Source organism: Thalassophryne amazonica, chromosome 2, assembly GCF_902500255.1.
Source record: "Thalassophryne amazonica chromosome 2, fThaAma1.1, whole genome shotgun sequence".
NCBI lineage: Eukaryota > Metazoa > Chordata > Actinopteri > Batrachoidiformes > Batrachoididae > Thalassophryne > Thalassophryne amazonica.
This window is the reverse complement of record NC_047104.1, coordinates 37,627,947-37,640,544: the sequence shown is the minus strand read 5'-3', so window position 1 is coordinate 37,640,544 and position 12,598 is coordinate 37,627,947. Positions and strand designations below refer to the sequence as shown.

Genomic DNA, 12,598 nt, shown 5'->3' with positions numbered 1-12,598 from the left:
ATTAATAAAAGTCAAAGTTCAGGCTGCGTTTTATTGTGGCAGACTAATAAACGACAGATGATTTATTATTTAACCACATGAATTCGGTGAGAACTCGTTACTGTTCTACCTGCTCTGCGCAGTAAGCGCAGTTTGAAAAAGTAACACTGAAAATGCGGAGATGATCCAAGTTTTAGTTGTTAAAATGATCCGGATCCGATGGTCATAAATCAGGATTGTTCAAAGCGCTGTGGATGGCCGTTGATGACGTGTGGTGACTTGGATGGTTCCGGGCTGATCGGGGTCATAGGTCTGGATGGCGCCACCGGTGGACGCGCCGGAGGCGGTGGTCGTTCCCGCCGTCTTCGCGCTGATCTTCGCGGTGGGCGTGGTCGGGAACGCGCTGGTGATGGCGGTGGTTGCGCGGCGGCCGCGCGCCGTGGGCTCCACGAGCATTTTCATCGTGAACCTGAGCGCCGCGGACCTGCTCTTCCTCGTGCTGTGCGTGCCGCTGCACGCCGCCGTGTACGCGCTGCCGCACTGGGTGTTCGGCGCGCTGCTGTGCACGCTCGCACACTACTTCGTCATGGCGTGCATGCTGGTGAGCGTCTTTACGCTGGTCGCGCTCTCCGTGGACCGCTACGTCGCGGTGGTGCGCGCCAACCGGGCGCCGCGCGTGCGCAGCCGCAGGACGGCGCTGGCCGGAGTTTGTGTGATCTGGATTCTGTCTCTGATCCTCTCGGTTCCGGTGGCCCAGCACCAGGTGCTCACGGAACACCCGAGCGCCCCGAACGCCACCTTTTGCTGGGAGCGCTGGAGCGGCGCGTCCCGGCGCGCGTACAGAGTGACGGTGCTGCTGCTCGGATACGTGCTCCCCCTGCTGGTTATCAGCTGCTGCTACACCCGGGTCAGTCCACACCGGCTCAGTCCGGTTTGACAAAAAAAAAAACAAAAAAAAAAAACCGCACTGATCTTCACCGATCAACACACACACACACACACACACACACACACACACACACACACACACACACACACACACACACACACACACACACTGCTCCAGTTATTTCCCTTTAGTTTTTTTTTTTTTTATCTGGTTTATTTGGCAATAAAATACATGTTCATAAAAAAACAACACAGAGGATAACACAAGGTGTTAAACTTATTTCCGTTGTGGTTCACAGAAAAAAAAAAACAAAAAAAAAAAAACGCAAAGAATTAACAGTCCGTAAAAAAGGCATAATTTCAGAAACAACATTGCATTTTTCACCCAAAAGTGATTTTTTTTTTTCATAAAAAATGCGGAGCTGCAGTGCAACACTTATTTATGTCTTGTCACCTAGTTTTGTGTGAAATGTGCTGTTTTATAAAACCATGATGTCAGTTCAAGTATTCTTCATGGATAATTATCCTGCTTGTCATATTTGTGGACTAGAAACCTACAAGGTAATCAAGATAATCAGCTTTTAATAATAATCACCTCTTACTTTCTTTAAGAAAATACAGCTAACTTTAAGTTTAAAATGCTTACACAGTGCACTGTAAATACAGGAACCATAACCACAGCAAAACTTTGCCTGAAATAAAGCATCATCACTATTATTATTATTATTATTAATATGTATATGTCGCAGACATGAACGAGCAAAGCTCTTCAGCATCTCACCATGTCATTGAGGTTTTTTAGACTGTTTTTTTGAACAACTGCTTTAGGGGAGCATTAGCATGACTAAAACCTTTCAGCTTCTGGGGGGGGGGGGCATTCCCCAGACCCCCGCCTTTTTAAGCATTTTTCTTCATTAGCCTGTCAGCTTCTGGGGATAGCTCCACCTCCCAGACCCCCTAATTACAGCCCTCTTAACCCCCTGCCACTTTAAGCATTTTTTAAATGTGGATGTAAATTAATATTCAAAGTTTTCAGGTAGTTGATAGTAGAGCTGTACAATATGGCCACATTATCGTATCGCAGTATTGTCATATCAATATGATATATGATATGATTATGATTTGACACAAAGTGCAGCAACAGTGAAAATTAAACTTTTTTTAAAAACAAAACAGTAATAATTCCACACTAATTTTGCACTCATCATGTTAGGATGCAGTGCCCTCCAAAAGTATTGGAACACTTGGTATTTCACACATTTTAATTTGTTTATACCATTTCAAGTACAAGAAATACAAAAAATATAAAGAATAAAAATTTCTATAAGTATCTTCTTCAAACTCAAACTGAAAGCAAATCTCTCTAAAACTTAATAAAGCCTGTAAATAATAATCAGTTTTATTGCCAGTTGTCTTCAGACAAGTCGGGATGGAAACATGAACATTTCCAAGTCACTGAAAAAGTCTTGGACTTTATTTACATCAATTATGAAGAAATACAAAGGATTCTTTCACCAAAACAACAAATCTAGGCTTTCATCTCTGATGTACTTTCTGGCAAATTGTAGCTGAACTTTCAGGTCTTCTTATTAAGAAAATCCTCCTCTACACCACTTCATAAGGAAGCTGTTTTTTTTGTATTTTTAATAAATGTTATCAAGTCGTAGAGATTTGCTTTCAGTTTGGGTTTAAGGAAGATAACTTTAGATTTATTTATCTTATTTTTTGTATAACTGGTGTGTCACTCAGACAGCAAAATTAAGAGGTTATTTAATCAACAGCTGCCTGCTCGTTTAAAAAAAAAAATCACTGGAAAAACTTGTATAGGTAAAGTGGCTATACTAAAATACGGAATGGGGTGAAATGGAGCCTAATAATCACTAAATGGGAGTAAAAAGTAAGGAAATGGAGCAGACTGACCCAGACTGACTCCAAATATGATTAAATATGATTCAATTAATGACTTTTATTTAATTATTTTTAAGCAGAATGGAGCAAAATGGGGAGTGATAATAATGAAATGGCGGTTAAATGTAGCAGACTAGAGCAGACTGACTCCAAATACAATTCAATTAAGTGAATGATCCGGATCCGATGGTCATATATATATATATATATATATATATATATATATATATATATATATATATATATATATATACACACACTCAACAAAAATATAAACGCAACACTTTTGGTTTTGCTCCCATTTTGTATGAGATGAACTCAAAGATCTAAAACTTTTTCCACATACACAATATCACCATTTCCCTCAAATATTTTTCACAAACCAGTCTAAATCTGTGATAGTGAGCATTTCTCCTTTGCTGAGATAATCGATCTCACCTCACAGGTGTGCCATACCAAGATGCTGATTAGACACCATGATTAGTGCACAGGTGTGCCTTAGACTGCCCACAATAAAAGGCCACTCTGAAAGGTGCAGTTTTATCACACAGCACAATGCCACAGATGTCGCAAGATTTGAGGGAGCGTGCAATGTCAACCATTTCTCTACCATAAGCCGTCTCCAAAGGCGTTTCAGAGAATTTGGCAGTACATCCAACCAGCCTCACAACCGCAGACCACGTGTAACCACACCAGCCCAGGACCTCCACATCCAGCATGTTCACCTCCAAGATCGTCTGAGACCAGCCACTCGGACAGCTGCTGAAACAATTGGTTTGCATAACCAAAGAATTTCTGCACAAACTGTCAGAAACCGTCTCAGGGAAGCTCATCTGCATGCTCGTCGTCCTCATCGGGGTCTCGACCTGACTCCAATTCGTCGTCGTAACCGACTTGAGTGGGCAAATGCTCACATTCGCTGGCGTTTGGCACGTTGGAGAGGTGTTCTCTTCACGGATGAATCCCGGTTCACACTGTTCAGGGCAGATGGCAGACAGTGTGTGTGGCATCGTGTGGGTGAGTGGTTTTCTGATGTCAATGTTGTGGATCTAGTGGCCCATGGTGGCGGTGGGGTTATGGTATGGGCAGGCATCTTTTATGGACGAAGAACACAGGTGCATTTTATTGATGGCATTTTGAATGCACAGAGATACCGTGACGAGATCCTGAGGCCCATTGTTGTGCCATACATCCAAGAACATCACCTCATGTTGCAGCAGGATAATGCACGGCCCCATGTTGCAAGGATCTGTACACAATTCTTGGAAGCTGAAAATGTCCCAGTTCTTGCATGGCCGGCATACTCACCGGACATGTCACCCATTGAGCATGTTTGGGATGCTCTGGACCGGCGTATACGACAGCGTGTTCCAGTTCCTGCCAATATCCAGCAACTTCGCACAGCCATTGAAGAGGAGTGGACCAACATTCCACAGGCCACAACTGACAACCTGATCAACTCTATGCAAAGGAGATGTGTTGCACTGCATGAGGCAAATGGTGGTCACACCAGATACTGACTGGTATCCCCCCCCCCAATAAAACAAAATTGCACCTTTCAGAGTGGCCTTTTATTGTGGGCAGTCTAAGGCACACCTGTGCACTAATCATGGTGTCTAATCAGCATCTTGATATGGCACACCTGTGAGGTGGGATGGATTATCTCAGCAAAGGAGAAGTGCTCACTATCACAGATTTAGACTGGTTTGTGAACAATATTTGAGGGAAATGGTGATATTGTGTATGTGGAAAAAGTTTTAGATCTTTGAGTTCATCTCATACAAAATGGGAGCAAAACCAAAAGTGTTGCGTTTATATTTTTGTTGAGTGTATATATATATTTATATATATATATATATATATATATTTATATAGCTAAATGGGACAAAGGGGACTGATAATGAGGAAATGGGGGTAAAACTTAACAAAATGGAGCAGACTGACCCATTGATTGAAGTTTCATCTCTCGAATGCCAGATGGCGCACCTGCCCCTACTACATGTACTGAGCGCATCTCACAAAAAAACAAAAAACATAAAACAAAAGCTAAACAAATAAAAGTAATTATTTGGAGTCAGTCTGGTGCACTCTGCTCCATTTCGTTACATTTTACCCCCATTTTGTGATTAGCAATCCGCATTTCACTCTATTTCGCCCAATTTCGTATTTTAGTATGGCCCCCCCCCAGACTGACTCCAAATATGATTCAATTAATTACTTTTATTTATTTAAGTGAAATGGGGACTGATAATAACGAAACAGGGGGTAAAGCACAATGAAATGGAGCAGACGGACCCAGACTGACTCCAAATATGATTAAATATGATTCAGTTAATTACTTTTATTTAATTATTTTTAAGCAAAATGGAGCAAAATGGGGAGTGATGATAATGAAACGGGGGTTAAACGTAGTGAAATGGAGCAGACTGACTCCAAATATGATTCAGTTAAGTACTTTTATTTTTTTTTAGCTAAATGGGACGAAATGGGGACTGATAATAATGAAATGGGGGAAAACTTAATGAAATGGAGCAGACTGACTCATTGATTGAAGTTTCATTTCTCGAACGCAGATGGCGCTCCTGCCCCTACTACATCTACTGAGCGCATTTCACACACAAAAAAAACAAAAAACAAAACAAACAAACAAAAAAAGCAAAGCAATTAAATAAAAGTAATTATTTTGAGTCAGTCTGATTCACTCTGCTCCATCTTGTTACATTTTACCTCCATTTTGTGATTATCAGTCATCATTTCACCTCATTTCACATTTTAGTATGGCCCATATATAAGGCAACATGAATTAAAGGAGAAATGTGTATTTTAACAACCTGGACCTCATTTCTGGCATAAAGTACGGTCGTTTACTCACCATAGTCCATGGTTCAAATGACGTCTTCAGTTCAAATCTGAGGCAAACATTTTTCTTCTTCTATTAAGATGGCTTAGAACTTTTTGTGGTACACAGCACCAACTACTGGACAGGAGGAACCTATAGCAGTCAGTATGACTCACTGATATCAAAATGCAGTTCTTTTCAACCAGACATATGGTGCCGTGACATGTCAGTCATCTGTGTCCAATCAGATTTCAGGGAAGTCCAGTGCAACCCTGGCCTCTGCTCTAGCTCCACCCATGCCAGGAATTGTTTGACATTTGACATTTCCACTTTCACTGTGGACTCAAAATTTGGCACTTCCTATTTCAGTGTGAACTTGCTATTGAGTTCCTGCAAGATTCCCTGGGATTCTTCTGTCAATCCAGGAAGTGTTGATCCAGGTAGTGTTTGACATTTGATATTTCCTGTTTCACCGTGGACTCGAAATTTGGCACTTCCGCTGTGCTTCGCTTGCATTATTATTATTATTACAACCCCAATTCCAGTGAAGTTGGGATGTTATGTGAAATGTAAATAAAAACCAAATACAATGATTTGCAAATCCTTTTAAACCTATATTCAACTGAGTACACCACAAAGACAAGATATTTAATGTTCAAACTGATAGAGCTTTTTGTTTTTGTGCAAATATTTTCTCATTTTGAAATGGATGCCTGCAACACTTTTCAAAAAAGTTGGGACGGGGCAACAAAAGACTGGGAAAGTTGATGTCAGCAAATTTTCATGGAAACTCATAGTGCCGGTGTCCCGACGAGATGTCATTCCCATCGGGAAGCAAACCCCCCGTGCATGCGCAGTTCTCTTGACCCAGATTTTCACCCATTGATCTGTATATGTTACTGGATAGCTCATTGGCCCACACACTCAATCTGCTGAAGCAAAGTGGCGGCCATTTAGCCACTCCCAATTTATGCGGGCCACACATAGACAGCTTATTAGAACGTCAACAATTTCAAGTAATAACTGAGCTGATTCTCTCATTTACTTATTTTTATTCTTCATATAATGTAAGATTGATCCCTCCTAACCTATGCCTGCCACGATTAGCTATTCGATTTATTTTCTTTCTTTCTTTTATTACTTTGACACTTTCTTCCCTTCTATTCTCAATTACGCATATATCAGGGACAAATACTCAATTTTAAAAATTATCGTTCCTTAATCAAAATGTATACGTTTTGTGGAATCATCAGCATATTACTATTATTGTCTTTGCCTATATGCTGGAATAAGGGAGAGAACTCTTCAAATTATTGTTCATTACTTCCCATTTCAATCATACTCACAAGTGAAGTGTTCATCCACAGCCTTTGATGTGGCGATTTGCACAGGTTATAGTTGCACATGAAGGTTTTTTTTAAATAAAAATACAAAGAATAAAGTTGCGTGTGCCTCATTACAGGTCAATAGAAAAGAGCATTCAGGAGCGGGACATCAGAGTGGTAATATGGTGGCCGGTTTGTTTCAAAGCTACTGGCCAGTGAGCTATCCAGTAATATATAGAGATCAGTGGTGGGGACGCATAAATCGACAAACCCACCCTTCTTGACAGAACACCGGCTACAGAATTACAAATATAAATATTCCATATATTGAAACCCGGATGCTCCCAAACTGAACAGTGTGACCTAGTGCAATGTTTAGACTAATAAATGTTATATGGAATATTTGTCATTCTGTAGCCGGTACTATGAGTTTCCATGAACTTTTGCTGACATTGGCACAAATTACCCCATTCAGGGGTTTTGCACATGCATAGACAAGTAAACTTACCCTTTCAGGGTACAGGCTTGGGTACTCTAAGACTTAAAAAGGTCAACCAAAATCTACTCAAAAGTGTGTATAGAAGTCATCTTTCAGGAATTGCCCCTTCAACTAGTAAACAGGCTAAAAACAGAGAACACAGACCTCTGCCAGTGGAGGAATATGAACCATTATTACTGACACCAAGCAGATCAATACAAGATCTGTAACAGCAGGTCAGTACAAGGTGGACTGATTATGTGGAAAAATTGCCATGACATATTTAAATCTTGATTGATGATTTTATTGACTTATAATTGTTTTTTTCTTTCAGGTTCTGATTCACATTCATAAAAAGATGAAGAACATGACCAAGAAGTCTGAGCGCTCAAAGAAAAAGGTATGCTCTTGCTCCTCAGAGGATATCTGGGTGCCCCTTTCTGTCCTTTCTGTGTTCCTCTGTCTAAGTATATGGACTGAACTGTACAATTCCTGGGTGGAACATGGGGTGCAGAAAATCTCACACTTATCCCACACTTTCCTATCCTCAGCCAAGTTTTCTATGTCTTCCTGGGGGATCCTGGGGTGTTCCCAAGGCAGCTAGGCAACATAATCCTATCAGGCTGGTTGGTCAGGAATTGTGGGACACAAATGCATGGTTCAAAACAAACAGCTCTGGTTATAAAATGGTTTTAATTGGGGGGATTGCAGAGGTTGGTACACGTACAGTTGTATGCAAAAGTTTGGGCACCCCTGATAAGTTTCATGATTGGATCAGCAATTTCAGTTAAATATATCATATAGCAGACAAACACACTGATATTTGAGAAGTGAAATGAAGTTTCCAGTCTTTACAGAATTATTGCTCATTTTCTGTAAATCCTATGAACTTCATTTCACTTCTCAAATATCACTGTGTTTGCCTGCTATATGATATATTTAACTGAAATTGCTGATCCAAACAACCAATGATTTATAAAGGAAAATCATGGAAAATATCAGGGGTGCCCAAATTTTTACATACAACTGTAGGCAGTCCAGAACAAGCAGCAGTACAAAAATCATCAGGCTAAGACTTGGTCGATGCAACAGGCAGGAGGTCAGGAACACACTATGAGGCAGGCAGGACAAAGGAATGCAGGAACAGAGCTGGAAAGTGGCACAAGGCACAACAATCTGGCGAAGGACAAACATACCAAGTGAGCTTATATAACCACAGGTGATGAGTAGCAAATCATGAACAGATGTGCATGGAAAGCACCAGAATGAGGGTGTGGCCAGAGAAAGGGAAACACCCACCACCAAGCACCAAGAGAGATAGCGACAGATGAACCCAAGCAGAAAAGCCCCAGAAGAAAATGAAGGCACACAAAACCAAAGAAACAGAAAAAAATAACAAACAGACTAGAAAATAAAAACCCGAGGACCATAACAAAACTCAGACCCTGACAAATCCACCGAGTGTGTCTTGGGTCTTCCCCTCCCAATTGGACATACCTGGAAAGAGTCCCTATCGAGATGACCATGGGGCATCCTCATCATATGCCCAAAGCACCTCAGCTGGCTCCTTCAGGACTGATGCTGTCATGCTCTGTGATTGTTCGGTTCTTCTGCCAGGTTTTATGTCTGTGTTATTTGTGGTCATGTCTTCCCTATCTCTTGGTGCTGGGTGGTGGGCGTGGCACTGTCTTGATCACACCCACTTCTGGATCCTTCTGCACAGGTGTTTCTGATCAGCTGCTCATTACCCAGGTGTATATATGTCTCACTGGTTGCACTGGTTATTCGCTCGATCGTTGCGCCTTGTGCCCTCGTTTGTGGCTCTGTTTAGTGTGTATCTTCCAAGTCCTGTTTCCACGTAGTGTATCTGACCACCTGCCTGTTTGTACCGACCACGCTTTTGCCTGATGATTCTGCTTTATTTGCTTGTTTTGGACTGCCTTTTTGTGTACCGAACCCCACTGAGTTTCTCAGTAAACGCCAGCCTCAACCAGAGCTATTGTGTTGCGTCCTGCATTTGTGTCCAACCATTCCTGTCTGACGCCGCTGATAGATGCCCAAAGTTGACTGGACCACACACACACACTGTGTATAGAATAAGATGCTTATAATATAAGATGGTTCTTTATAACAGTGGAATGCTCCGTGAGTTTAATTGTAGATTTAAAAATGCTCCCAGTAGGCAGCACACTACCTCAACTTGGGGAAGCTGATTCCAGATGAACACCACAACGTTTACTTTATGTTGCTAGTGTTAAATTTCTCTTTTCTGTCTCTCTGGTTTCCTTTCAGACAACACAAACGGTCCTTCTGGTGGTGACAGCATTCCTTATCTCCTGGATGCCCTATCACATTATTGCCATGTGGGTGGAGTTTGGTACCTTTCCCCTGAATGATGCTACTTTTGCCTTCCGTATCATCTCCCACTGTCTTTCCTACGGCAACTCCTGCATCAACCCTGTCCTCTATGCTTTCATGTCTGAGAACTTCCGCAAGGCTTGCCGGCAGGCCTTCACCTGTCGCTGTCCGTGCCTGGCCCCAGAAAGTAAAACTGTGCAATTCCGTCTCGAGACCTTCACCACCACACACACCAATGTGACCGTTCAGAAACAAAATAGTGTGATCAGCTGATGGAAACATTTCAGTAAGCAGACAATATGTTTGTTGTGAATGCCACAAAGAAAAGCCACTCAGATGAGGAAATGATGTTTGACCAGACGTTTTCAATGGGTAGCATCAGATTTGTTTGGTGGTAGCTTCATGTGGCAGGCTCCATACTTATGTCCCATGGGGTGCTCACTTTAGTCGATAACGTGATGCTTTCACTTATTGGCTCTCACTGCAGTCTTTCACATAACACTTTTATTGTATAATAAAAATTGTTTGTTTTTTCATTTAGAATTCCAAGCAAACTGGAATCTTGTTGTCACAAGGTGATATTTCTGTGTAATGCATGTGATAAGTTTTATTTATTTTTTTTTTTACGTACGTGTTGCGTAGGATTAATGAAATGATAGTTACGTGATAAGGTGGAACTATAGGGCACCGTAGACTCGTTTGAGGGTGGGCGCTAAAGGGGTAAAATAATGACACATATGATGTTGGGATCACTTCCTGTTCCGGAGCACAGCGGTGTTTTTCTGTATCTGTTAAATCTGCGCAGTTAGATTGATCTAGTTATCTAGATTACGATTTGTTTCCCAGTGTAATCTTTACGTGCCTTAACTAAAGCACTCCTTCTGCTGAATCACCTCTAAATTATTTACACATTATTCACTTTGCGTGTTTTTAGGAATCCGCTAGCTTAGCGTAGCTACTAGCTCTTAGCCGATTTAGCATGGCGGCTTCTCCTGTCTCTCCCGCACTTTTCTGCTCTGGGTGTGAAATGTTTAGTTATTCCTCGGCCTCCTTTAGCAGTAACGGTACTTGTAATAAGTGTAGCTTATTCGTAGCTTTGGAGGCCAGGCTGGGCGAATTGGAGACTCGGCTCCGCACCGTGGAAAATTCTACAGCTAGCCAGGCCCCTGTAGTCGGTGCGGACCAAGGTAGCTTAGCCGCCGTTAGTTACGCCCTGGCAGATCCCGAGCAGCCGGGAAAGCAGGCTGACTGGGTGACTGTGAGGAGGAAGCGTAGCCCTAAACAGAAGCCCTGTGTACACCGCCAACCCGTTCACATCTCTAACCGTTTTTCCCCACTCGACGACACACCCGCCGAGGATCAAACTCTGGTTATTGGCGACTCTGTTTTGCGAAATGTGAAGTTAGCGACACCAGCAACCATAGTCAATTGTCTTCCAGGGGCCAGAGCAGGCGACATTGAAGGAAATTTGAAACTGCTGGCTAAGGCTAAGCGTAAATTTGGTAAGATTGCAATTCACGTCGGCAGTAATGACACCCGGTTACGCCAATCGGAGGTCACTAAAATTAACATTAAATCGGTGTGTAACTTTGCAAAAACAATGTCGGACTCTGTAGTTTTCTCTGGGCCCCTCCCCAATCAGACCGGGAGTGACATGTTTAGCCGCATGTTCTTGAATTGCTGGCTGTCTGAGTGGTGTCCAAAAAATGAGGTGGGCTTCATAGATAATTGGCAAAGCTTCTGGGGAAAACCTGGTCTTGTTAGGAGAGACGGCATCCATCCCACTTTGGATGGAGCAGCTCTCATTTCTAGAAATCTGGCCAATTTTCTTAAATCCTCCAAACCGTGACTATCCAGGGTTGGGACCAGGAAGCAGAGTTGTAGTCTTACACACCTCTCTGCAGATTCTCTCCCCCTGCCATCCCCTCATTACCCCATCCCCGTAGAGACGGTGCCTGCTCCCAGACCACCAATAACCAGTAAAAATCTATTTAAGCATAAAAATTCAAAAAGAAAAAATAATATAGCACCTTCAACTGCACCACAGACTAAAACAGTTAAATGTGGTCTATTAAACATTAGGTCTCTCTCTTCTAAGTCCCTGTTGGTAAATGATATAATAATTGATCAACATATTGATTTATTCTGCCTTACAGAAACCTGGTTACAGCAGGATGAATATGTTAGTTTAAATGAGTCAACACCCCCGAGTCACACTAACTGTCAGAATGCTCGTAGCACGGGCCGGGGCGGAGGATTAGCAGCAATCTTCCATTCCAGCTTATTAATTAATCAAAAACCCAGACAGAGTTTTAATTCATTTGAAAGCTTGACTCTTAGTCTTGTCCATCCAAATTGGAAGTCCCAAAAACCAGTTTTATTTGTTATTATCTATCGTCCACCTGGTCGTTACTGTGAGTTTCTCTGAGAATTTTCAGACCTTTTGTCTGACTTAGTGCTTAGCTCAGATAAGATAATTATAGTGGGCGATTTTAACATCCACACAGATGCTGAGAATGACAGCCTCAACACTGCATTTAATCTATTATTAGACTCTATTGGCTTTGCTCAAAAAGTAAATGAGTCCACCCACCACTTTAATCATATCTTAGATCTTGTTCTGACTTATGGTATGGAAATAGAAGACTTAACAGTATTCCCTGAAAACTCCCGTCTGATCATTTCTTAATAACATTTACATTTACTCTGATGGACTACCCAGCAGTGGGGAATAAGTTTCATTACACTAGAAGTCTTTCAGAAAGCGCTGTAACTAGGTTTAAGGATATGATTCCTTCTTTATGTTCTCTAATGCCATATACC

The 12,598-nt window shown here is 41.9% G+C and overlaps 1 protein-coding gene across 1 annotated transcript; it reads left to right on the top strand.

Annotated features, from left to right (window-relative positions):
- The first annotated feature begins 240 nt into the window (after nucleotides 1–240).
- Nucleotides 241–10,078, top strand: galr1b (galanin receptor 1b). Its single transcript, XM_034185029.1, has 3 exons — nucleotides 241–886; nucleotides 7,752–7,817; nucleotides 9,710–10,078. The coding sequence occupies exons 1-3, from the start codon at nucleotides 296–298 to the stop codon at nucleotides 10,046–10,048; spliced, it is 996 nt and encodes a 331-aa protein (XP_034040920.1). The 5' UTR covers nucleotides 241–295; the 3' UTR covers nucleotides 10,049–10,078.
- Nucleotides 10,079–12,598: the final 2,520 nt, after the last annotated feature.